The sequence below is a fragment of the Peromyscus maniculatus genome, chromosome 3, assembly GCF_049852395.1.
Source record: "Peromyscus maniculatus bairdii isolate BWxNUB_F1_BW_parent chromosome 3, HU_Pman_BW_mat_3.1, whole genome shotgun sequence".
Taxonomy (NCBI): domain Eukaryota; kingdom Metazoa; phylum Chordata; class Mammalia; order Rodentia; family Cricetidae; genus Peromyscus; species Peromyscus maniculatus.
Window position 1 is genome coordinate 62,761,698 of NC_134854.1, and position 27,439 is coordinate 62,789,136.

Genomic DNA, 27,439 nt, shown 5'->3' on the forward strand with positions numbered 1-27,439 from the left:
ATGAGCTTGCTATGAACTTGAGGCCAGGGAGGGCTATACTGTAAATTCCAAAATGAGACATCCAGGGCTAGACAGTAAAAAACTCTATTTAAGAATAAAAACTTAGCCGGGCAGTGGTGGCGCACGCCTTTAATCCCAGCACTCGGGAGGCAGAGGCACGCGGATCTCTGTGAGTTCGAGGCCAGCCTGGTCTCCAAAGTGAGTTCCAGGAAAGGCGCAAAGCTACACAGAGAAACCCTGTCTTGAAAAAACAAAAAACAAAAAAAAAAGAATAAAAACTTAAAAAAATCCAACACACTAAATCCAGTCTGTACTGAAAATTTTCTTGATGCAAGTTTAAAACTAAAAATCAAAAATCCTACCTTCAGAGGCAAGGGTTGGATTAGAAAAAGGTGAGAAAAAATCTAAACAAGATACCCCAATAGAGAGCAGAAAAATCAAAGACAAGTGAAGGACAAAAAGAACTGTCATTTCAGCTCAGGGAAGGAGCTGCTTAGCTGTTAATCTCACAGCAGAAACATTAAATTGCAAAAATATTACCTCAGCTTCTCTACAAGCCATCTTTTTAGAATGCTACTATGGACACGTCTGATTTTAGAAACCGAAAATCATTAACATTGCACCCCACTCTCAGCTGAAAACGATTAGCTTCCAGTCTGGGATACAAGGATATCTATTTGAAGGGCAAAAGCACAAATATTCTTCTGTGAAGGTTAGAACATCCCACCAGTGTGTACAGAATAAAATGCCATTCACACTGGGACAGTACCACATCACAGCTATAACCAGAACCTATAATACGGCCAGTAGTCAACAATCCACCCAATTATATCCAGACCTCGTTGTTTCAAAGCTGTATGGGAATTTTTTTCTTCTTCTTTCCTTGTAAGCATTACAAGGTAGCTGCTGACTACAAAATATTGTTCCCATCCATTCCATCTGCAGAGTGAAAACCAGACTCCTCTATGCTTCAATCAGGCCCCCACCAGGAACCACCAGGTGGTGACTATGGGGTCAACTGCCACAAAAGGAGGGAAGACTGGCAAAATTCCTTTTCTCTTTTATGCACGAAACAAAAGCAGCTAGACAGTTCATTGCCATGATGGACAGCACACTGTGAAGTATCTTAAAGGAGGCCTGTTTCTTGGAAGGCCTAAGATTCTTCAGCACAGCATATATCCAATTATTTGCAGACTCATCCAAAAACAGCTCTTCTCCACCTTTACAAAGAACCAGCCAATCACATACCATAAACAAACAAACAAACAAACAAATAAATATATGAATAAATAAATGGGTGAAATAAGGAATACTCTAAGGGACAATCTTTAGAACAAGAAAAAACAAGTTAGAAAATATGCAGGACAGAAAATGACAGTAGCTAAGTACCATCAAACAGGAAGAAGGAAAAGAAGCCAGTCAGAACCAAGCTGTGTGTCCCTCCATAGAAGGCTGACTATAGCTGGCAGAAGGAAAGATCTGAGTTTGATCATGATGAGTAACGGAAGTCACAGGAAGAAAAGCCCAGCAGTCAGAAAGATAATGAAGGGTCTAACCCAGACTAAAGGAAATTAGGAATTATTATTTATCTGCTATATGTTAAGATTAACTTACAGCTCTGAATGCAGCAAAAGACAATTTCAAGTGGCCATAGTCATTTTACTATATCCGTAAGATAGATTTGAGTTAAGAAAGCTAAACTCTAAAACCCAGAAAGTCAGAACCAAAAATTCTCCTGGCCAGAGAAACTTTAAGATCAGAGACAATAAAATATATATATATATATATATATAACATGAAGGCAAACCAGGACTAAGTTAGGGCTGGTTACCAGAACCGGGTAGTATCAAAAGGTATAAGACCCTCCAAATCCAAGAGCTTCCTACATAAATAAAAAGCCCATGAGGTACTTAGATACTGCCTTGAAGATACAACTAAAAAAATAGATTCAGTTACAGAAACCAAAAGAGAAAAATCTTATGTCTGTTACCATCTAGACATATTAATGCCAAGAAAAGTTCCTCATGGCAACAGAATACGTTCCCAAAGCTGTCAAGAGTGGACAACAGGCCCCAGAAGAAAAAGTCCAGTGACCTGTCTCTCTCCTTCAAAAGGATGAGAATTTATGTGACAAGAAAATGGATGACAGAACACCTGAGGGATATGGGCTCCACCATTTGTGCTATCTGCTCTTCTAACTGCAAACCAGAGAAGAAAAGACTCCTCTAAGCCATACCAAGCAGAACAGCCACTATACCAGTTAGTAACTCCTTCGAAAGGATAACGAAAGAAAAACAAGGTAATCTTCAGTCATCTCAAATGCACACGTCTCACAATATTTCCAAAATCTTACTCTTGGACAGATCTGTACTTCCTCTCAAACTCAAATTAACTCTTATTAAATTGTCAGTTGCCAAAAACATACAGAACTTCCCCATACTAAGACATGAGAATATCTTGACAGCCCTGGCTTCCAAGCATGCTCAGAGAGCAATGACACCAGGGGGGAGTATCACAGTGTCGCACCTTCACCCTGATTCCAGAATGTGAAGATCTAAGCATCCCCTGTGACAAAGTTGGTGTTCGTTACCCCTTCGAACATGTTAGTGACAGCAGCAAATGGTTTTTGAAGCTTAAATTTTAGGCCACAGCAGCAGACTCTCTGCTCGGCATATCCCTGATTAGCAACCTCCTCTTCAGAACTGCGCACTCCGGCGCTGCCAAGGATGTAAGGCGTAGCTTTCAGAGGGAGAGCAGGAGGGAAGAAAGGAAGTTGGGGGGAGGTATGGTTTTCTACTTCTCTGTAAACTGTGTCATTACTGCCCAGAAAAAAAGCAATTGCTTACAGAAACGTGGAAGAAGCAATAAAATACTGGGTATAGACACACACTGTGCAATAAGTAAAATGCAGCAGAGTGAATTCCTATCCAAAGCCTGCTCATCAGCTCAGTTATACAGACTACACTGGAACAGCTCTGTTTCTCAGGAAGCTGTTCTTCAGGATAACTGAAGTATGCTCCCATGGCTCTCTTTCACTACAAGTTACAGATCTCTAACCAAGCCATCCTCATGTAAATGCACCAAGAGATCACCCAAGGCTCAGGAGCAGAAATCTATAAGGAACAAGTCACCATCTGGACTCAACATTACATGCACTAAATCCAATTCCTTCCACATCACTTGAAGCCCAGTTGTAACAGGAAAAATGTCTTCGTGATGGTAAGATATAGGCTAAAGGCTACCACAAGTCAGGAGAACTACAGAGCTGTGTCAGGGAAAAGAAGTGCTGATCCCTTTCTTTGGCCCCCTGCCATACTGCCTATCTGCACAGCCCCCCACAATGCTAACTGCGAGGCCAGGGGCTGCTGCTATTTGGCTTCTTAGCATCAAATGACAAAGCCTTCCAACAGCTTTCTCAGCTACAGACGCCCTCCCAACCGCACCCCAGCCATGTCCAACAACAGCTCTCACACTACTACCAATCTCGGTACAGAAAGAAGCAAAGCAAGCACCAACCAAAACAGGGCTTCTCCACTCAGACCAGAGTGCCCTTTGACGAGACCACTGGAAAGGAGACACACACCCTTTACCTCACTGATACCGGACATCCGGCAGTTTCTCCTGCACCCTAGCATTGTGTGCTTACGTCCATTCTCCCTAGTTCATCACAGAAGGATACATGCAATCTTGCTTTAAAAAAAAAAAAAAAGCTAGCTGGGCAGTGGTGGCGCACGCCTTTAATCCCAGCACTAGGGAGGCAGAGCCAGGAGGATCTCTGTGAGTTCGAAGCCAGGTCTACAGAGCAAGATCCAGGATAGGCACCAAAACTACACAGAGAAATCCTATCTCGAAAAACCAAAAAAAAAAGTTAATAATCACAACAATATCCTGGTACAAGCCAACTAAGCACAGTCATATCACATACCACCATAGATAACTAAAAGGAAAGCACACATCAGACAAAATTTCTATGGGCAACATCCTACAAAATACCTCACTGCTCCTCAAAACAATCAAGGTCACAAGGAAAACACGGAGAGTCTGACATGCTGTAAGGAAGTAAAATAAGCAAATTTAATGTTACTGAAAGAGAAAAAAGACATTACAAGAAATCTAAGTAAAATAATGACTTTAATTAATACCCACAAATTAGTATTGGTTCATTAATTGTAACAAATGCAGTACACTCACGTAAAATACCAAAATACATTAGGGTGGCAATGAACAGTAATACGTGGACTCTTGGCATGGTCTATTCTGCAATCATCCTACGAACCCTCCTAAGATCTTCCCATTCATATCTGCCAGCTGTAGCACTAATGAAATTCCACAAGCCTTAGCCCATGTGCTGCACTGGAGGCTAATGTTCCAGCCAAACCATCCCTACAACTTCCTTGCCTCATGCAGGCCTTTGATAAGGTCAGACTAGTGACAATTTTTTCATTTCTTTGTTTTCTGATGTCTCTGTATGACTGCATGAGAATATACTGGCCAGTTTAGATCACACCAAACATATTAAGTATCTTTGCTTCAAAGTTTATCAAAGAGCCACTTCCACTCAGTATAAAACTAGAAATTAGGCAAGAAAACAAATAAAAGGCATAAAAATTAAAATAATAAAATTATACTGCTCACAAAACACATGAAGAAACCCAAGGATTCTACAAATATTAAACCAACAAATGAATTAATAAAGTAGTGGAAACAAAATCAGTTATTTCTATACATTAGCAATAACATCTGAATTTCATCCCCAATAGCAAGCATCACAAAGAACAAAATGCTTAAGAATAACCATAACCACGAAGTAAAAAAACAAAAACCTTATATAATGCAAACTATAAAGCATTGTTGAAGGAGTTGGAAGAACAGCTTAGTAGGCAAAGTGCTCCTTGTGCAAGCATGAAGGCCTCGGTTGAGATCAGCCCTGCCCCCACAACACCGTGTCAAAAGCCAAGTGTGGCAGTACATGCCTATAATCCCAGTACCAGGAAGCAGAAACAAGAAAATTGCAGGCGTTTGGTGGCTAGCCATTTTACCTAACTGATGGTAATTCAACTTCTGGCCTGCACATGCATGTACACATGCACATATCACATATACATATAAAAACTGTTAGACAACAAAGATAAACAGAAACACATCCCATGATTATGGATTAGAAGATCTAATATTGACAATATGTAAATATTATTTGGGGTGGGTTGTTTGTTGATTTTGTCAATTTGTGAATTTAATACAATCCTATCAAAATTCCAAATGTAATTACTTTTGCTTTCTTTTCCCTTAAAATGCAATGTTTCACTCATTTACACGTAATCCTTATGTGTAATACTGCTGTCAATTTGACACAATCTAGAACCAACCAAGAGATGAGTTCCTGAGCATACCTGTAAGGCATTTTCTTAAGTGGGTTAACCAAGGTGGGAAGATCATCACCCCCAATCCCACCATCCCCTGGACAGAATGAAAAGGAAGAGAAGGAGCTGGGCACTGGCATGCATGGATTCGTTGTTATCTTGTTCTCACTGTGGATACAGTAAGACTAGTCCCCTCACACTCTTACTAAAACAAATTCCCTGCTAAATAAACTAAGCTAAATAAACCTCCAGTAGCTGATTTTAGTCAGAGTTTTAGCACAGCAAGGGAAAAGAAGCTAGGAGAGAAATCAGTAGCAGAAGTGGGGTTGCTGCTGAGATAAATCTAACTGAGGTTTCTTAAGCCACTGAAAATATTTTGTGACGAGAATGTGGCAGAGTTTGGTACTTTAAGCTAGAAGAGTCAGGGAAGTCCACTGTTTTCTTGAGTGCAAATGCAACGTGACAAGTTTTGTCAAACTCCTACCTTGCCTTCCCTGGTGATGGACTATATGTTGAATTGTGAGCTCTCTCTCCAACAAATTGTTTGTCAGGGTATTTTATCACAGTGACAAGAAAACAAAGTAAGATAACAAGCCAATTTGTGTGTATCCTTCAAGTTTTACTATATGTACCACTTAAATGAGCAACAAAAGAGGTTTGACGGGTTGTTCATTGGTTTGATTTTGGCTTGCACAAATAGGAAAAACCATAACAAAATTCATACTGGATCTCAAAGGACCCCTAAATAGGCAAAAGAACAAAACTGGATGATGCATGCTTGTTTATCTTAAAACTTACTCCAAAGCTACGATACGGAAAGCATACAGGACTGACTGTCAAAGACTTGCAATTCAGACAATGGAATAGTGCAAGAACGGACCTTTGCATATGTGGTCAAAAGGCCACTGACAAGGATGGAGATTCGTAAGTGAAGAAAGACAGTCTGCAACAAATGATACCAGGAAGCTAGAGACATGAACGAATGAGCTAGATCCTCACCTAGTGCCACACTAAAAACTGATTCAAACTGGATCCATGGCTTAATTATGAAACTTAAATCTTAGAAGAAATTCACAGAGCAAAAACTTCACTGTTTTGCATCTAGCAATGATCTATTAGATATAAAACCAAATTGGATTGCCTAAAAATTAAAAATAAATAAACAAAAATAACCACTGTGCTCCAAAAGTAGAACTAACAGTAAAAGAGCAACCTATAAAATATGAGATGATATTTCTAAACTATGCATCTGACAAAGAGTTAATACCCAGAATATTTGAAAAATCCCTAAAACTCTACAACAACAAAACCAAGCAGTGCAATTAAAAATGGACAAAAACACTGGGTTCAATACCCAGCACTCTAAACCATTTTTAAAAACTGAAAAACAGGTAGAGGACTTTGACATTTCCCTAAAGCAGACTACACAAACAGATGACAAGCACAGACTCAACACCACTAATCACTAAAGTTAATGAAAAGCAAAACTATAAGGAGATGCCACAGTAAACCTATTTGGATGAATTCTCCAAGAAAATAAATAAATCGGGGTAGGGAATCTCAGCTATAATGCTAAATAACTCTTGAACTAGAAACACAGCAATATTGGGGTAAAATCAATTCCATGCTAACTAAATGATTGCATTCTAGCAGATCCATGCTATATCCATAGCTATCTACCATACAACCTGATCTCCAATGCTGGTCATGGCTACCACTGCCAGCCAACTACCTGGGCTCTTCAGGCAAAAGTCTCAAACGATAAGCTTGAAGGATGGAGTTTGAGTAGTTTTACATCTTTTCAAAGCACAAAGTGGGGTGCTATTTGTTTATGTTATTAGAGAACTAACATGAGGTCTCTAACAAGCAAGGCAGTGAGAAGACAAGCTCTTTTTCCCCTCCCCCCAACAGTGCTATTCAGGTCTGTGAAATCTGCAATGCCCACAGATCCAGCAGTAGGGACAGGGAAGCCAAGCCACGTGCTCAGGGGACCATATGGCTACAAACTGCACAGATCAGCTAAAACGCCACAGGGAAGGCAGGCAGGGAACTGGCAGGCCACAACAGGCACAAAAGTCTCAGGCAGACTCAGCTAATCGCTGTGAAAGGAACATGCTTCTCTGCTAACCTGGAGAGACAAGGAGAGCCCTCCTTTGGAGCTCTTTCTTTGAGGGATAAAACCGCTTAAGCAGATGATGGAAACCAATCTTTCAACAGGCCACAAGTATCAAGAAAATCCTTAGTTGAGTTTCAGATTTCTCACAGTGAACCTTTTGACAAACACTCATCTAAAGCTCTCCAGAAATCAACTATCAGACATCAAAGCATCCTGATGAAGAGGTCAAGAGTCACCCTTGTAAGGACTTCTGGTTATTTTAGTTGTGTTCTATACAATTAGTGCCTTTAAACCTGGTAACTACAGAAGAAAGAGCCCTGTTTGGAATTGATTGACAGGCCTGTGGGTGTGAGGGCCTTTGTTCGGCTTCCTTGAAAACTTACTGGGCATTATTAACACACCTTTCTTTTGTTTGGGGTTGGGGGTAATGCAGGAGGTCATGGAAATGGCACTAAGGATTAAACTAGGCCCACACACATGCTTGGCAAACATTTTACCACTGAGCCACACTCCCACCTCTTAACATTTTCAATTGTTTACAAATGACTGCCAAGTCACAGTTGGTTTGGGGTTACAACAAGCAGTGGCCTGCCAAGCATAAGATATTTATTTTGAGTTCCTTTCAGAAGAAGTTGGTCAATCCTTCTTCAGACAAATATTAGAAACCAAGCTTGCTTCTATCAGGTAATATTGCTAAAGACCTATTTGCAAATATGTTCTAACCACCTCCAAGCCAATAACTATCATTTACAGATATTCACTACACTTTCTAAATATGAGGAAAATTACCAGCTTACATGAACAGCAACCTTCTGGAGACTGGTTAAATAAATGATGGTACAGCATCACAACGGGATATTAGGTACCAATTAAGGAAGTTCAACCAAACACTTATTGTGTGTTTCTTTTCCTTTCTTTTTTTTTTTTAAGATTTATTTATTTATTATGTATACAGTATTCTGCCTGCATATATCCCTTCAGGCCAAAAGAGGGCACCAGATCTTATTACAGATGGTTGTGAACCACCATGTGGTTGCTGGGAATTGAACTCAGGACCTCTGAAAGAGCAGCCTTTGCTCTCAACCTCTGAGCCATCTCTCCAGTCCCCCAAACACTTATTTTGATTCCTTCTCCAATTATTTTTTAAATAAAAAAATTTTAATTGATGTGTTTAACATCCCTAGTCATCTATTTACATAATAAGCTCAAGAATATACAGATAACTGGAGAGGTAGATACTGGAGTAAGACCCTGAGAGTTGGTGGGCTCTGACTCCATGGGTTCATAAAAGCCAATCCTGAGCCAGAAGTGAGGAAACTGAACAGTCAATCTGATACATATAACAGAGCCCCACTCCCTAACCCCAGATGCCCAGAAAGACTCAGGAACTAAAAATCAGGCATCTTAAGTAACAACCAAGGGGCTGGACACCAGGACTGGCTTCAACTCTCTGAAATAGCTGCTAAATTTCAAGACATATGCCCCACATCCACACAGTTCCAATCCTTACAACCTAGTATTAAAACCTTATTCTTAAATGTGACAACCAAGGTCTATCAAATAACTGAGGCGCCTCTAATACAAAAAAATAAGGAGCCAAAATAACCAACAAGAGAACATGGAGGGAACTGCAAAACAATTAAAGGTATTTCTCAAGAGAGTAGGAGAGAACATGAAACAGATTCTGGAATTTTGATTTTTAAATAGCAATAATAGAAGAGATTCATTCACAGAACAAAAGAAATTCACAGAAATGAAAAGGATAAATGAGAGACAAAGAGAAAGAAAGGTCATACATGCCTACAGTCCCAGCACTTTGGAGGATCTCAAGTTCAAGGCAAGCCCAGGTGATCAAATACAACCTTCACCTCAAACAATAAAACATTTTTTAAAAACAAAGAAAATAAGAAGGAAAGATCCAAACACTAGCCACAAGGTATGGCATCCAAATGAGAGGAGTTCTAGACAAAGGAAAAATAGAGAAAATATATGAAAGATAACAAAGCAGTTTAGGTCTAAACACTGAAGCACAATGTCACGTCATTATGACGTGACGGAATACTAGGCTTAAAAAGATTTTGGTAATTCCTTCTAGAGAGAAAAAGACTCATACATGGATGAAAATATCAGTCATTTCAGATCACAAGACAAACAACAACAAAACCCTAGAAACTAAATGACAACTGAGCAATACTGTATCAATTCTCATGGGAAACGGCATCTGATACATACCCACTGACTATCAAGTGAGTGGTTATGGGAAATAGAGAGGAATAGCTTCAAAACTTTACCTCAAGCAGTCTGTTCTCATGAAGTTAGAGAACAAATGTGCCACCAAAGTGATACAGCAAATCAACAAGAAAAAGCCACAGGATCCAGCAAGCATAGTCCTAATCTGAGAGGAAGGCAAAGAAAACTCCTACGATGAAATCTAAAGGTGAAACTCATCATGGGAGAAAGAGCAGTCAATCAGTCCAAGAGCAGCACTGCCTACATCTCAAGACAGAAGTACTGAAGAAAGATCAGCAAACCGAATGAATGTTTTGAGAAAAAAATTTAGACAGGTAGAGAATTTGAGAGTTGAATTAATAATATGTATAATATATGTGCATGTAAATGTTTTCAAAAATTACTAACTCCAGGGAAAACAAAAAGTATAGGAAATGAAAATTAGCTTTACTATGTAATATAGCTCTTAATAAAGTAATTAGCATTTACAAGATAAATACTATTAATTTAAAATCATAATCATACTGGAAAATGGGGAAGACCGTGTGTACGTCCATGTGAATATCTGTATTTGCATGAGAAATCTAAATATATTTTCTTTCACGGAATGAAAGAAAGGAGTTATGCTTACAAAGAAGAAATAATAAATAAACCTTGTATTCAGAAATATGAAAGAGCCAAATGTTCCAAGCAGTTGACATGGCCAGGCATGGTGGCACATGCCTATAAGCCCAGCACGTGGCGGGTAGAGGCAGAGGGATCATGAGCTCAAAATTACAACTAAAATAGACTTCGTCTCAAACAAACAAAGCGGCTGCCAATCTGCAGTAGATAATAAGCTTGTACCAAACACTGTTCCTTTTTGAGCCATTCTTTCTTCATGAAAGAACTACCTGGACTGTATTCCTCTCAAGCTCCTCATGTCTCATCAAGGTTCTCTGAGCAAGGTGAGTGGTACAGTTTGAGTGTGTAATGTCCCCTACAGGCTGATGTTTCGATGCTTGGTCCCCAGATGACGGTATTGATTTGGGTGGCTAGAGGACCCTTGCAAGGTGGCATTTATTTGGCAGATGTAGGTCACTAGTGGGCCTTGAAGGTTATATACACTGGTGGTTCAAATCTGATCTAAACTCTCTGCTTCCTATTCCGGCCCCTGTGCAGAGCCTGCCACATGCTACTAACTCCATGCACAAGCTAGTGCTGGGGCCAGGCCTGTCCAGCCAGGATGCCATCAGCCAGAACACACCACTCCTCTCTCAAGTTTTCTGTCAGATATTTGGTCACAACAATGAGAAAAGCACAGACACAATTTGCACAGCTCAAGGCCCATCATATTTTATGTAAGGGGCCAGATAGTACATATTTCATGCTCTGCAACTGATTCAACAGCTCAGTACCAACTACATACCCCAGTAACAATCTGATAGTAGGGTATGAAGAGCCACTAGCAAGCATGGCAGCACAAGCCTTTTAACCTAGCATTTGGGAGGCAGAGGCAAGTGGATGTCTGTGAGTTCGAGGCCAGCCTGTCTACATAATGAGACTGTCTACAAAGAAGAAAAAGAGCCACAGACAGTGCTCTAACAAGTACACCTGGCTATACCCCCATTTACTCATGACAGTGAAGCTTAATTTCACAGAGCTTTCACATGCCACACAACAGTCTTTTCCTTTATAAAATCCACAAGCCATGCACGACTAAGGGCAGAGCCATGCTTGATGCATGGGCCCATGGTTTGCCAATCTTGAGATGGGCAGTATGAAGAGCCGAGTGGAGAGGCAAAGCTCTATTACAACCCTTCAAGAAGAATGTGGGCTTTGCTTACCTTCTCTGTGCTTGGCCCTTTTTCACACACCAAAATGATGCTCAAGAATTTTTAAAACTCAAGAAAACATAAAGTCTTTTTTTCTATCCATAAAGATAATTTTCTAAGTAGATGACTATTCAAATGACCTAAATTTACATCAAGGTTCTAGAGAGATGGTTATCCTTCATAAACCCCACTTGGACAGCATAATAAATAAAAATTCAATGGAGTGATTAAAATACTCATTCTGTTTAAAAAACAAAACCCAGAGAGCAAAGAGTCCCGAACTTAAAAAGTAGAAGAATGTTAAAAGAGCCATTTTTCCCTTTTCAAGTTGACAACAGAGTCACATTTAAGATAAACATGTCCCTGTAATCCGAGCATCCTGAAGCTGAGCAAGGACAATTGCAAGATGGAAGCAAATATCAACAACAAGAGTGAGACCCTGCCTCAAAAAAAAAAAAAAAAAAAAAAAAAAAAAAAAAAAAAAAAAGTCAAGGCTATTAGTTCCAACTGTTTACTTCTTTAGAATTCTTTCCTCACTAGCAACCCCTTAGTTCCCCAATCAGTAGGATCTGCTAGGGGCATCTTTCATCTATATCACTGGTATCATAGCCTCTCAGTGATGTTAGCATACTGAAGACCCATTTCCCTGCTGAGCAGATGGTCATCCTTTGCGTAGATACAGTCTTCCTTATAAGACATATAAACAAAACTAAATGAGCTTCAAGATGGCAAAACAGCCCATGTCCAAGTGCACAACAGCATATTCATCAGAGAAAGGAAGCAAAGGTCCATTCCAAGATATGGAAGATGCACTGGGGACTGTGTCCCCTTGGACAAACCCAGTTCATGTGCACTAACGAGAATGATTACCGTCACCTAACAGCTACTTAGACACTTGCTACGGAGGGGAAGAGGCCAGCTGAGCTTGGTAACCCAGTACTTTGAGCATGGTAAGACAGAGATAGACAGACAGGCTGGCTGGCAGGAAGGCGCAGAGAAAGAAGAGAGAGGAGAGAGAGAGGGAAAGAGAGAGAGAGAACAAATCAGCCAATTCCTCAGAATTTTACCATTTTAAGATAGTTTGGGGATTTCTCAAGCTGACAGTGCCACCTAGTGACTTTCCAACCTAAATTCATGGTTAAGTGATGAAGACAGTCACTGTCCACAAGTGAGGATATTTAACCACCCTTTACCTATAAATAGACAAAATCTTCAGTGCCTCTTAGCAAAAGCAAAAACAGACTGAAAGCTTCATAGGATTTGGGAAAGTATAGAACTCTACCACTCAAATTACTGAAACCTTAAAAGGAAAATCTTTTGCACAGTACTGGTGATATAACCACTTAATTTATTCAACAGCTCTAGTTCCCTGAGAAGCAAGCAATCCACCCCAATACACATCAGCCAATAAAGAATTCAGGGCAGGAAAAATATTGAAACCACAATAGTTCCAGAAAGAATGAAGAGAAAACTGAGGACACAGGAAATCCCAGAGTGCCAGTTGTAAAGCAAAGCAAATAAAAAGGTATCTCAAATATGAGAGCTATTTTGAGCTAGTAATGCCTACAATTTAATCTGAGAACTTATAATGAACTTACTCTAATTTACAATGAGAAACAATACAACACACACACACACACACACACACACACACACACACACACAGTGGGGAAGCTTCTCTTGAAATAGTCAAAAGCGACAGCATTTCTAATTACTCAGATTCTGGTATTACCACTGGCCTGGCGATGTCTACTCGGCATATCAAAATGCTAAGAATGACTCACCTTGGCAACAAACTGCTTGTCCTTTTGGTCCAAATTAGCAGTAGGAGCCACATAGTCTCTCCATATTCTCAGCCTGCGCTCCTTGGCAAACCTGGCAACAAAGCAAGAACACAAGATCATTCACAGACCAGTCCATTTCACGTGACCCCAGCAGCACTGCAGGAGCAGGTAATACAAGAAAATCCTACTACCCTACCCCGTGGACAGATCCAGAAGAAAGACCATAGTTAAACCTGAACAAAACCTGACTACAAATGTAATGTGTGCAGCAAATAGAAAAAAAAAGATGCAGGGTCCTAATAAACTTACGAACGGCCCACTGAGATCCCAGTATTCAACTGTCAGAGCTCAGAGAGCACAGGTCCCCTAAATAATTAACCCTTTACTTTATCTAGTATCTTCTGACTGAGTACTACAATACAGAGCAATTATTTTCTTTTCATTTTTATTCTTTTGTTTGTTTGTTTTTTGAGTCGGGGTTTCTCTGTGTAACAGCACTGGCTGTCCTGTCCTGGAATTCACTTTGTAGTCCAGGCTGGCCTCAAACTCACAGAGATCCGCCTGCCTCTGCCTCCCAAGTGCTAGGATTAAAGGCGAGCACCACCACTGCCCGGCCAGAGCAACTATTTTCTTAAACAAGAAGATACACATGAAAACATTTTTAAAGACTAAGAGGTCTGCCTGATTGCCATCTGAATTGTAAAAGGGTTACCAGCTACCAGATTCAAGTCAGAAAACATCAACAACACAGTATATCTATCGAAATTGTACTTGAAAAATAAGACAAAATCTGCAGATTTTCATTAATGAAACTTCAAAACCATGTTGTCAGAAATTCATTTCAAAATACTAAACCCAGTAGATTATTTCCTGAGTCAGACCTAGAGTGGGAAATCGAATATGTGCAAAGATTAAAAAAAAAAAAAAACAATCAATGAACAGCTGCTTTAAACTATTTATGAATAGTGGATGCATGTGCAGTGGGAAAGAACTATTATTTCTGAGAACAGTATTGCAACCATTCTTTTAAGCTGCACTAAAATAGAAAAAAGACAAAGAAGGATGTAGTAGTTGTAAAATATATAAAGCATTTCCACAGAGAGAATATAATTGTACCCACAATACAAGTAGCTCAGATATGGGATGCAATCATGCAGTGAGATATGATTTGTATTCTCTGATCTAAGTCTGTATTGCAGTGACTTTAAAAAATCTATAGTCTCCTACAGCTGTTAGAAAACATAGATATTATTTTAATTGTACTCACTGTCTTCAAAGACAGGCAGGAACTGAAACAAATGTCAAGAAAATTTATCAACCAAAATAAGAACTTAGAGCAGCAATGAGTAGAAAATAGAAGTTTCTGAACCAAAGCAAGAAAGAAATTGAGCATAATAGAATAATCACAAGTATTTAAAGCATTTTATCATGTATAAGGCTACTGTATCTTTCCAATTAAATTATGGCACAATATACAGCGTTTTGTTTTGTTTTTCCAGAATTTCTCTGTGTAGCTTTGGAGCCAGTCCTGGAACTCCCTCTATAGATCAGGCTGGCCTCAAACTCACAGAGACCCACCTGCCTCTGCCTCCCAAGTGCTGGGATTAAAGGCATACACCACCACTGCCAGACAATATATAACTTTTAAAAAGTTAAGTAAACCCTCTGGCTTTTCATCAGACAAGATAGATTTGTCAAACATATCCTATCAAATGACGCAGATTAAAATATGTTTCCAGAAAAACTTGCAAATGTCTCTGCTTATAAATTCAGAAGGATGTAAAAGTCCTCAGAAAAGACCTAACGAGTACTAGAATCATTCTTTTTTTTTTTCTTTTTCTTTTTCCTTAGTTGTATATCTGAATGATAAAAAGCAAATTAACAAAACCAGTGTAATTTTAAGATTCTGAGCTAAGGTTCTATGCCAGGAAACTTAAGGACAGTCCACTGTCACAAAGACTCAAATTTCTACTTCTGCTCACCACTGTTGTGGAACTGGAGGTTCAGGTTTGCATGGCATTGTTCCCTTTCAGTAATTCCAGGTGCCTGCTGTATTTTCTTCCATCTACTCTACCAAATGTGAGTTCAGCTAAACATCTAGCTCCTCATGACCTTGATTCCTGAACAAGCTACCAGTCTTTAGAACGTCATGTCTTGTGGAAGGTTATCATCACCACAGGAATGTATTAGCACGTATAATTTAAACACACTTGCAAATACATCAGAGCAATCAGCTGCTATGCGCTGGTTCTAGTTAAGACCCACAGGTTCCACCTCTCTAACATAGCTCTCGTCTTGTTGAAATGAGTCTCCAGTTCGTTTCATTTCAAACACCTAAAACAGAACACTTAAGAGAGGAATCTAGAGAAAAGTGACTTAAAAACATTTAAAAAGAGTCAGGTGGTGGTGGCCCACGCCTGTATTCCCAGCACTCGGGAGGCAGAGGCAGGAGGATCTCTGTAAGGTTGAGGCCAGCCTAGTCTACAGAGTGAGCTCCAGGAAGCTGTTAGACAAATTCTCTGTCTCGATAAACAAACAAACAAACAAACAACAATAACAAAAATCTCCTTAAAGTAAATCAATTAAGGTGGGCTGGCGAGATAGCTTGATCGGTAAAAGTGCTTGCCACCATGCTAATGACCTGAGCTCAATCCCCAGGACCCATGTGATGGGAAGAAAGAACCAACTCAACACAAGTTGTCCTCTGAGTTCTGCACACTGTGGCATGTACACACCCACAGACATATCCTAAGCCCTTACTCCCCAGCATTAACTAACCTAGACCTAAAAGTTAATGTTTGAGTACTCCATATGATAGCCCACCTTCTCTAGGCATTTCCCGATTCCTTTACTGAAATAAACAGGCAATACCACAGATGGGGGAAGAGAACATGGCCAGACTCTTTCCCTGAATACTTAGCAAGGTGCCCTGGCAGGCCTTACCTCTCAGCTGCCCTCAGCTTTTCTGCACCCCGGGTGTAAACTGCAATTGACCAGTCCACACAGCGTGCAAAGCCTTCCTTCAGGAGCAGCTCAGTGATGTTACCATTCTAAGAAACAAGGCACAAGAAGACAGACACGATCACACATCATTGCCCCAAGAAATCACTCTTCTGTTTCTGACACAGCAAACACAGAACTATCTAGCTGGTACTTCAAATTTTCTAAAATAGGAAAAAGTAGGTTCTCTAACTAAGAAATCACACCCAAGACATGGGATGCCATTGTAAGACTCCTTTCAGCAGCCTTGCCCTCATATCCCAACAACACCCAGCACAGCAACTCTACTTAACAGGAGCAGAATAAATGTTAGTGGCACTGAATGGAATTGACATTTCAATAGCTCTTCTTGGGGCCAGAGGAGGATGTTAATCTTTAGAAGATTACTCCTTATTCTTCTCTGCCCCTAAGAATCAGCACTTTCTCCCCTTTTCAGAAGCAGAAAGCTGAAGAACAGACTGAGTGGGAAAAGCACAAGCCACATTTTTCCTGGTGAATAACAATTCATATTCTACTGTGACACAGAAAACCATCTGGCAGGGCATGGCCAGAGAGTCAGCACTCCAGAAGAAACAGACATGACCTTGGCACCCTGCAAACCAAGCCTCCCAGCCTTCTACAGCTGCCATCGTGGGAGTCATCTGACTGGAAAAGTAACAGTAGATTAACTGTGTGTTATATCTCCATTACAATAGTGAAAATCAACTTAGTTTTCACATAGCAAGGTCACTTCCTGTGCAAAAATAACACATTTATCAAAGTGCACAAGCGGGTCAAACTCCGTCCACATTTAAAACGAACAAACAAACAAACAAAAAAAAAAAACCTAGTTCCCACTCAAACCAGAATTAGAAGGTAAATAGTTAAAGATTAAAATTCAGGAAATAATTTTTCCATTTATCAGTCTCCTCCTGACTAATGTGCCAATACTTCAGGATAGCTGACTCCTAGACCTACATGAACCTCCCCGATCCCACTCCCCCACTTCCGCAGGATGTGGACAACCCCAGCCTTCCACCGGCAACTTTCACACTTAAAGACTTCCCTTTATGAAGCCAGGAATATTTGAGATTAATTCCCTACAAGCTCAATTCACTGATTTGTGCAACTACATGACAAATGGTATCTAAACAGAAAAGGCTCAAGTCATTAAATAATAATACCAAAAGTAAAATTTAAAAATTCTGCCAAAATCTGAGATAATGTTGCAAGGAGAGAAAGAGCAGCAAACTGAATACGTGGCAGACCCATCCAACCCAGTCTGCAGGGCACACTCACTGGATGAAGGATGGTACCCAGAATGTTCTGATTGTGACAGCTCTCCAGAATAATCTGAACATCTCTCTGAAGCAGTCTCGACTCCGTGAAAAACTTGGCTTCTGCAGCAAAAGGCTCTGGTGTTTCACTACCATCTGCTTCTCGCCGAAAAGTTGGGCACTAAAGGAGAGTAAGGATGATGAGGAATGAAGCTTAAGGAGAGCCAGATGCCCTCCACCCACATCAGGTCTCCAAGGGACATGAAGACCACAGCCAAAGCTCAGGGAGTTCTAAAAACTGTTCTTCTGACCATCTTTAAAACAACCAGACCAATCAAGCTTCTTGCTAAAGGTAAAGGAAACATACCATGTGGGGAAGCATTTTAATTTCCTTTGAAAATGTCCCCTTAACAAGAAAGAATCAGGCTACCCTGTTTTCAATGCCCGATTTTTTTCCCGCCGAGACAGGGTTTCTCTGTGTAGCTTTGGAGCCTGTCCTGGAACCCGCTTTGTAGACCAGGCTGACCTCGAACTCACAGAGATCCACCTGCCTCTGCCTCCCGAGTGTTGGGATTAAAGGTGTGCGCCACCACCACCCGGCTCCCTCATTTTTAAGCACATGTGGGTATTGCATGAATTCAATTCCTAGCCAGCAAGCTTCAGAGCCACTCATGCCTCCTGCCCTTTTCTCCTAGCTTCACATCTCCAACAGTGCCCCATACCAAACAGACCTTAATTACTTGAATTCTAATAGAACTGTCTCATGATGAGCTTAAACCAAAATAACTATAAAGCCCTCTGTCCAATGTAGGAAGAAGGGTCGATCCCAAGTCCCTAGGCAGAGAAACCAACCTATTACTGTATACTCCCACAGTCCCAAACCCACTGTGTAGCCCAATATGTGCTCTAACCTTAATCCCTGACAGCATGACGGTAACAAGGTAGTGATCTGGGAGGAGCAGGGCCCGGACCACACTGCCATCTCGAACATGCTCGATGATAGCTGAATGACAGAACAAATATCTTTGATCATTAGAGAAAGTTGTCCCAGAGCTATACAATACCCAAGCTACTTATACCTAACCCATCTCCTCTCCCTCCAAAAAACCTGAGAAGCCTCCCTCACAGAAGTGGAAAAAACACTGGGATGAGTCCAGGAGAACACAAAGCAAAGCTGCTTTTCTGTCTTCTGAACCTACTAAGACCTCATGAAACTCTCTCCAAAATCTAGGATGCTCACAAAATAACTAGTAACCTACATTGGGCTTGCTTATATTTTTTTTAAATCTGTAGTCAGTAAAGGCCCAAACTAACAAAAACTATTTAACATATAAATATGTTTATATGTTTACACGTATATGGATTATGTTTCTACCTCCAAGTTTCAGGGTTAGTTTTAAGTAGTCTTGAGGGAACAGAAAATACACAAAGTGCAAAATACTAACAGCTTACAATCAGCAACAGTATAGGGCTAGCCTCTGCTACACATTCCTGTAGTAAACTTTGTGAACCAACTCAAAGCCCTTCCCAAGTGCTCCAGTGTTCTCTAACCCTTAAGGATTCCCTTTGGATACTAAGCAAGCAAAAGAAAGACTCACTAAATCTTATAAACCCCAAAAATCAAAGAGAGCAAACAGCAAGAGATCACTCTGAGTCTGCCTGCCTTTCCCTGCCCTCCTCACCATTGACAGGCTTCTGGTGGTGTGAGTCCACGAAATGCCTTGGGTTCTCAATGGTATACTTGAGGTCCCGGATGGTGTGTGAACCGTTCCCCTCACTCCACATCCCTTTCTTCGATGCTTTTGCTTGTTCCTCACACTCTGAAAGCCGGTTCTGCTCGGGGCTGGGACATGAAAGACAAACAAGCTGTGGTTACTGAGTTCACAAACAACTCTGCAGCTCTTTGCCAGGTGGTTTCTTCAGTACCTTCTCCCTTAAAAGATTCCAAGGCATTTATTTAACCAGAAAATCACCATAAGCACAATTTCCAAATTCCAAATTTGTTCCTTCAAAGGACAGATGAGATTCTAAGAGCATTTAATGAGGGGATCTCAAGAACATGCAGTCCTTCCGCCAGTGAGCAGAACAGAACAAGTTAATGGCTCCAAGGGGAGCCACTCCAGGGGGTACAAATTCATTTAAGCATCCCAGATTCCAGAAGCTAGGTCCAGCTCAACAGGGTTTGGCGCAGGGAAAATAGTAAGCCACCCTTAACACTTTCTCTAGCCACAAACCAAGGCTGGGGCCATCTGTAGGGCGCACTGCTGTAACAGATAATGATGGCTCAGAATTACTTAGACATCCAACAAGGTCAACGAGATAATGGCAGTTTGAAAATAAGCCTCTTCTTCATCAGGCAGGAAACCAACAGGAGTACAGCCCAAAAGGAAAATCTCAAACCAACAAGTACTTCTTAAGCAGGGGAGTAGTGCAGAAATGACTGTTTACTATCACATCTGAGCTAAACAAGGAACTACAAGGCCTTTGCAGGATTCCAAACACCAGGGACCATGCACAGCCATACACACATTGAATTTCCTCTCCTGGTCTCTAGGAATTTCTGTCTAAGCAAGCATAACCTAATATTTCCCAAGCTAGAAGTTTCTGGTACCTCTTCTTTCTCTTCACCCAAAATATAGCCAGAGGATTCAGGTATCAAAATTCATAGTAGCCCGATTTAATTAGATTGTGGGGGTAGCAAAAGCAGAAGCAAGTATAAACACTGAGAAGAAGCAATGTTCAGTCTGGAGGGATTAGTACTCCAGGGACAGTAGCACGAAACTGTTAAGGGGTTTGGCTTTATTCATTCCAGTTGCAAACTGAACTCTCAAGAAAAAAACATTGCAACAGTAATCATGCCAGTAATTGTCCTTAAGTTAGAACTGTGGCGTGCTTCCAAAAACACCACCTAAAACAAATGTCTTAATTCAACCAATTCCCACAGGCAACACACAACAATTACAGAGTTCAGCAAAGGTCTCCTTACAATCAGAAAGGACTGCAGGTACATGATGATTGACCTGGTCCCGAGTCTCAGAGGACAGAAAGAAGGCAAAAGGTGTAACTGTGCCTTTGGCTCATTCTCATCATGGGTATACCTAATGCAAATATTTATCCAAAGTCTTTTCTTTGGCTACTGCAGTCATATAACATAGCAAGGACTTAATGTTTTAAATAGCATGTTTATAGCCTCCAAATTACTGATGTAGCATATCACTTTTCAGAGACTAAAGTGTTAATTAAAGCCAGCTGCAATCCACCCTACTGAGAATACTAGTGAACTTGAACATGATTTATGTACTATAAGCCTTACATATATATATGTGTATGTGTGTGTGTGTGTGTGTGTGTGTGTGTGTGTGTGTGTGTGTATATATTCTAACAAGTTCACACTGCCATTGGCTAGACAAATACATTTTTATCTATCAATGAAGTATCTACAGATTCAAGACCACAGGGTCAGAAAAGAGTTTTTACTAACCTTCAAAACAGAACAACTGTAGCCCTGTCAATTAAACAGATTCAAAGCAGAATCTTTTTTCCCCCCTGCTTTTTTTCACTGCAGTGTTCCTTACACCAGATGAGACAGCCTATCTTTTTATTATCTCCTCATTAGAATGCTAGCACAGCCTAAGTCTACTCACTGCTATATTCTCAGTGCATAGAACCCTAATACACAGTTGAGGCTCAATATTTGGGCTGACTGGCTGGCTGGCTGGGTAAATACTCTGGAATTGCATATCTATTGTCTAAGACCTACTAACTCATGAATAAAAAACAAAACAAAACAAAAAAAACCCACAAACCTGCCTAGTCTCCACGTCTGTTTTTAAAGGAGGTATACATAAATCAAATGCCATCAGTAAATGTTTAGTGACCTCCTGACTCAAAACAATCCAGGAGCAAGAAGATCTCAGAAGAGATTAAAGCACCTGAGGTTATCCATCTTGTAGGAAAACAGGAAGGAAATGAAGTAAAACAGTTTACAGTGGCTACCAACTCTTGTGCCTCAAAGAAGAACGTCGTGAGTGCTGCATACTTACTTATTGGCTCTCATGCCTTCTCTCCGGGTGGCCAAGCCTTCTGCAACTAGTGACTCTGCAATGTTTTCCCCGTTAGTATCTGAGGAGGGAAATGAACCACATTAGTATCTGAGGAAGGAAATAAACCACCAGAGCCAAACCTGCCTCTGCTAGCAACAGCCCACAGGATGGGCCACTTCCATCCTCACTCTTCAGGAGGGAGATACTGTGGAGAAAGGTACCAGCAGAAATGCAGCACTGGGCTTCTCAGGAAACTTCCAGAACATCTAGTCTCTTGGACAACCTTTTTTTTCCCAGGACTTTGTTTCTAATTTTCTAGAGTATTCCTAGGCCAAAAGCAATCCTTGAAGCCACAGGAGACTCACACATGCCAGGTAGCTCAGGGAAACAGCCACGAAGATGAACCTGCCACTGAACACACATCCAGCCTCCTGTACCCTGTGTAGTCCCTCTAATCAGGACTGCACTTGCTCCACTGGGTTCCTGCGAGAATTAAATAATGTGTGCAATCACCAACCAGGGCGGAGTCAGGAATTAGAAAAAGGTAGATAAACTCATTTAGTGCCATCTATCACACTTATGCCAGAAAGTCCAATTCCTCTCCATGTCATATTCTCTACTCCAAAGGCCACTAAGACAAGCCACATAGCTTAAGACTGACTGACAGTGTCTAGATTTTCTCTTTTACAGAGCAGCCATCTGGACAGGAAAGAAAAAGATGGTAAACATAAAACTTAACCTGATTAAGGTTCCACTTAAGCATTAGGTTCCACCTGAAACATTAATTGCATTTCCATACTATTGAAAAAGCTTTTAGTCTTGGTATGTCTCTTAAATCTTTGTCGGCTAAAACGATAAAAGAAGACATCTTTGCAGAAATCACTTCATAAAAATCTTTAATATGGCAGAGAGCAAGCTCCCAGATAAACTGTAACACAGCAGTCTAGCTGATAGGTAATATCAGCACAGAATGAAATTCTGCAAGAATTATATCTATCTGGTATACTACATCCTGATTTCCTCAAGCACTAACAAGTATATGTACATACATACACATAAATGCACACATCTCTAATGCTTCGTCCCTAGAAAACACATGTCTCTACAAAGGCAAGTTGCATATTTCTTTTTCTACCAAAAAATGTTGAGAACAATGTTTATACAAAGGATTCTCAATGTTCTCCAGCTAAGAACCTCAGCCTTTGCCCTGAGGTTACTGTTAAATCCAAACACAGATTTCACTAATACTAATAAATATTACAATGGTTTCCTCAAAACACAAGAATTCTAGAGTGGAGAGTCCAGTCAAAAGATGCAACAGTGAAGGAAAAGTTGTGCAACAAGAGGCCAAAAAGTCAGAAGATAGCAAAGAATGAAGAAGCCCAGGCGCAAAACCAGTGAGAAACCATAAACCACTATCAACAACATATCCTCAAGCTCTCAGAAACGTTTTTTGTTACAGAACACTATGAAATGCTGACACTTTTAGAAAGTGAGCTCTCAGTGGGTGATGGTTAATCTTCATTGACAACTTAAGCAGACTTAGAATCACCAGGAGACACAACTCTAGATGTTTCCAGGGAGGCCAAAGTGAGGAGGGAACAGCTACCCACAATCTGGGTGGCAACAACAGGTGGGATCACTGTTCAAATAAAAAGGGAAAAGAAGAAAGTGAGCTGAGCACCAGCATTCACTGCTCTCTGCTTCCTGACCACAGATGAGATGTGATCAGCCAGTCATCTCATGGTCCTGCTGCCATGTTTTCCCAGCCATGACAGACTATCAAATCTAAGCGAACCTTCCCTTCCTTGAACTGCTTTTTTCAAGAAAACTAACACGGAATATTTCTCCTGAAAGGAGAAAAATACATTCCCTTAGACTGAAGCTTCAAAGGAAGCAGCAAAATGTGACAGACAGAAAGGAAAGAAGAAAGGTAAACATATCTAGAAGCCAAGGATCTCATTCTTGGATGTTATCTATCAAATTATGAATAAAGGGGGTTACAAACGAATAGTATCTTGGAGTTGGTAGAAAGCTATCTTATTTTATCTTAGAGGACTAAGCCTTGGCGTCATATACTTAAATCCCAGCACTCAGAAGGCGGAGGTGTTCTGAGTTCCAGGGCAGCCTGATCTATATCGCAAGTTCCAGTCCTAAAAAGTCAAGACTAATCATCTTTCTACAGTAAGTTCTAGGCTAATCACAAGTTCTACTCCCCAACCCTCCATAAAAAAATTCCAATAGAACTGAACAAGATGGCTCCACTGCCATTCTCAATTCACTCTTCTAAAACTTCTACAATTAAGCTCAGTCTTTTTTCCTTTTCTTTTTTCATTTTTTTTTTGGGGGGGGGGGGTGGTTTCGAGACAGGGTTTCTCTGTGTAGCTTTGGAGCCTGTCCTAGAACTCACTCTGTAGCCCAGGCTGGCCTCAAACTCAGAGATCCGCTTCCCTCTGCCTCCCAAGTGCTGGGATTAAAGGTGTGCACCACCCCTGCCCGGATAAGCTCAGTCTTTTTGTTTGTTTGTTTGTTTGTTTGTTTTTGGTTTTTCGAGACAGGGTTTCTCTGTGTAGCTTTGCGCCTTTCCTGGAACTCACTTGGTAGCCCAGGCTGGCCTCGAACTCACAGAGATCCGCCTGGCTCTGCCTCCCGAGTGAGTGCTAGGATTAAAGGCGTGCGCCACCACCGCCCGGCTCTGTTTGTTTGTTTTTAAAGAAATAATATAAAAATTTTATTCATCTCCTTCTGTGTGACTAGGCAAAACCATGAGAATGAATGGATGTTTGCTCTGGGTACAGTGTGCCATAAATGCCAGAGTACTTAGTCTTCATCCTTTTTGACATCTTTTTTTTTTTTAAAGTTCAGTCTTAATGGGATGTCATTATGCTTACCTTCTAATTCTGGCCTAGAGTCAGGCATTAACTATTAAGTCAAACAGATAATCTAAGTTGCTAGGATATTAGGAAGACTTCTAATTAATTAACCAGTTAGCTTAATAAAAAAAACAAAATCTACTCCAAAACTATTCAGGTATTTAAACTGCTGTGATACTGGCATATTTCCCTGTAAAGTGAAGTTGAAAGTAAATTGTGTGTCTAAAGGGATAATGAACACATTTCTTATGCATTTATCCTGATAAACTTGTTTTTTTATATTAACACATTTAAGACTAAATCTTTGTGTTGGTCCAGATTAAGCAGGCTTTCTCTTTTAAAAAAATGTCACTAGTGCCGGGCAGTGGTGGTGCACGCCTTTAATCCCAGCACTCGGGAGGCAGAGCCAGGCGGATCTCTGTGAGTTCGAGGCCAGCCTGGGCTACCAAGTGAGTCCCAGGAAAGGCGCAAAGCTACACAGAGAAACCCTGTCTCGAAAAACCAAAAAAAAAAAAAAAATGTCACTAGCTATTGTCTAGAAAACATTTAACTAAGTCTTTCACTGTCCCATTGCCCACTCAAAACTCTATTCCCCACTTTTACATTACCTCTATCCAATCCAAAGAAGACCACAAGATCTAATATTCCATGAATCATTTGACATAGCTAAAAATGTGTTTATATGTGCATATGAGCATGTGTCAGCACAAAGTTAATGATGATGTAGACCATGTCAAAACTGGTTGCTTTACATATCTTTAAACTCTCAGGAGCTTACAAATGAAGAAACTAGGGCTTGTAGAGGTAAAGGGTAAAGGGATACAGAATGGGTCAGAATTCTAACCCCAGCCATCCAATTCAAAAGCCTGTTTTCATTCTAAAATATTCGAACAATAAGACAGATTTTTAAAATAACAACCACTGGTCCCAAACAGATCTTCTTTTGCTAAAGAATCCCCAGAAAGAAGAAAAGCTACAAGATAAAAGAATATAGAATGCAATATAGGAAATCTATAGGAATTCAATTAGCACTCTGACCCCAAAGCACAGAGCTGTTGAGTTGCCTCTATGGGAAGAAGAATACTACAGTAAACCACAGGTCCTACACCAATCCAAGAAAGCACAGGGGGAACAAGGATCCGGACTACTGGAGGTGTGTCTCTGTTCTTACGTGCACGTGCCCAGCAGGAATTCCCATACAACCCACAGCAACTTTCCTAGAGTTAACGCACAGCAGGGGCCCATTCTGGCCTTCTGCCAAATCAAAACTGATCCTTGGATGAACTTTAGGCTCCAAGAGAAACAAGTCCACTCTTCTTGCTGCTCACCTTTTCCAAGGTAGATCATCCCATACTCTCGTCCCTGGGGAGTCTTGTTTTCTATCGTGAAACAGACTTCTTTCCCAATCAGCTTCTTGCGAAGGAATTCTCGAGCAGGAAATGCCCAAGGCTGAAATACAAAACAGAAGTGTCATGGGAAAACTGCCTACTCCAGACCCCAATCAACATCAAAGCAACTTCATGTCTTCAATAAAACTGTTTAGGCACTTAACCTCAGTCTGGCCAAGGACACGAGGAGGAAATACACACAACTGACAGCACACTTCGGGGCCTCCTAGAAAGGGTCTGGATTAACTAGCATAGACCCTAACACAGGCCTCAGAGCTCTCCAAACACCAGCAGCAGCACTGGCCTCCACCACTCTCCACGCAGTTACAGCTTCCTTTTGCACAATATCTGCCACCATTTTTATAGCACTTCCACGTGCCTGCCAGTGCTCTGACTGCTTTCTGTAGCTCATCCCACTCCCTGACATGGGAAGCCCCCCCAGGAACCACCTAGAGGTGAATCATCATAAATAACAACTACTACCCCATCTGCTTGTCTCCTTCCAGTCTGCAAAGCACTTGCCTTAATGCCAGTTCAAGGCAGAGCTTTTAGTGCTGTTACTATTTGGGAGTGAATCCCTGCTCAGGTAGGAGCCTTATTTATGCCATTTCTACCACCGTTCCAAGGACAGCAATAAAGTTGAGAGAGCAGTCCCCAAAATGTTTCCTCTTCTACTTCTACTCTGGTCTAAAACCTGGAATTTGGACAGTAAAATGGCTCAGCAGGTAAAAGCTCTTGCTGCACAAACATGACAGCCTAACTCCAATCCCCAGATCAAAAAGAGAACAGGTACCTGAAAGCTGTCCTCTGGCCTCCACATGCATACTGTAACATGTGCACGTGCATACACACACTGTAATACTAATACTAATAAACTTTGAAAAGATTTTCATGTTTAAAGATCCTAGAATCTGGCCGGGCGGTGGTGGTGGTGGTGGTGGTGGTGGTGGTGGTGGTGGTGGTGGTGGTGGTGGTGGTGGTGGTGGTGCACGCCTTTAATCCCAGCACTCACTCGGGAGGCAGAGCCAGGCGGATCTCTGTGAGTTCGAGGCCAGCCTGGACTACCAAGTGAGTTCCAGGAAAAGGCGCAAAGCTACACAGAGAAACCGTCTCGAAAAACCAAAAAAAAAATCCTAGAATCCTGGGAAGACACCAGTGACAGCTCTTGATAAGGAGTATCTTATAAATGGCATGATGTTTATTATTCCCTCACTCATTCAGGACAGATTGGGGGGGGGGGGGAAGCACACATAATGGGAAACAAAGGCTCTATGTGAACAAATAATCCACAAAGAGATGGTCTTGTCCACATCATCACTCCTAGGATGGTCCATGTCTGTCCAACCCACAGCCCACAACCCACAGGTGGCTGAGGATGGCTATAAATGCTTCCCAACATAAAATAGTAAATTATTTAAGAGACTATGAGGGGTTTTTTACATGTGTGTATGATTTTTTTTTCTAACTGCATGGTTCTCAAATGTTTACTTTGTAGATGACACTGTGTCACAATGTCAAAAGGTTAGACATGCCTGGTAGGGAAGAGGAAAGGTCTCCTCTTAAGTAAGCCTGTCAG

The 27,439-nt window shown here is 40.9% G+C and overlaps 1 protein-coding gene across 1 annotated transcript in view; it reads right to left on the reverse strand.

Annotated features, from left to right (window-relative positions):
- Snd1 (staphylococcal nuclease and tudor domain containing 1) overlaps nucleotides 1–27,439 on the reverse strand; it is a 428,395-nt gene that overhangs the window by 361,371 nt on the left and 39,585 nt on the right. Inside the window, exons 3-9 of the mRNA XM_006979374.4 lie at nucleotides 25,804–25,924; nucleotides 21,603–21,681; nucleotides 19,242–19,402; nucleotides 18,471–18,562; nucleotides 17,582–17,740; nucleotides 16,247–16,353; nucleotides 13,304–13,394 (exon numbers count right to left, since the gene is read on the reverse strand). Coding sequence (XP_006979436.1) covers nucleotides 13,304–13,394; nucleotides 16,247–16,353; nucleotides 17,582–17,740; nucleotides 18,471–18,562; nucleotides 19,242–19,402; nucleotides 21,603–21,681; nucleotides 25,804–25,924 — 810 coding nt within the window. The remainder of the gene's footprint in view (nucleotides 1–13,303; nucleotides 13,395–16,246; nucleotides 16,354–17,581; nucleotides 17,741–18,470; nucleotides 18,563–19,241; nucleotides 19,403–21,602; nucleotides 21,682–25,803; nucleotides 25,925–27,439) is intronic.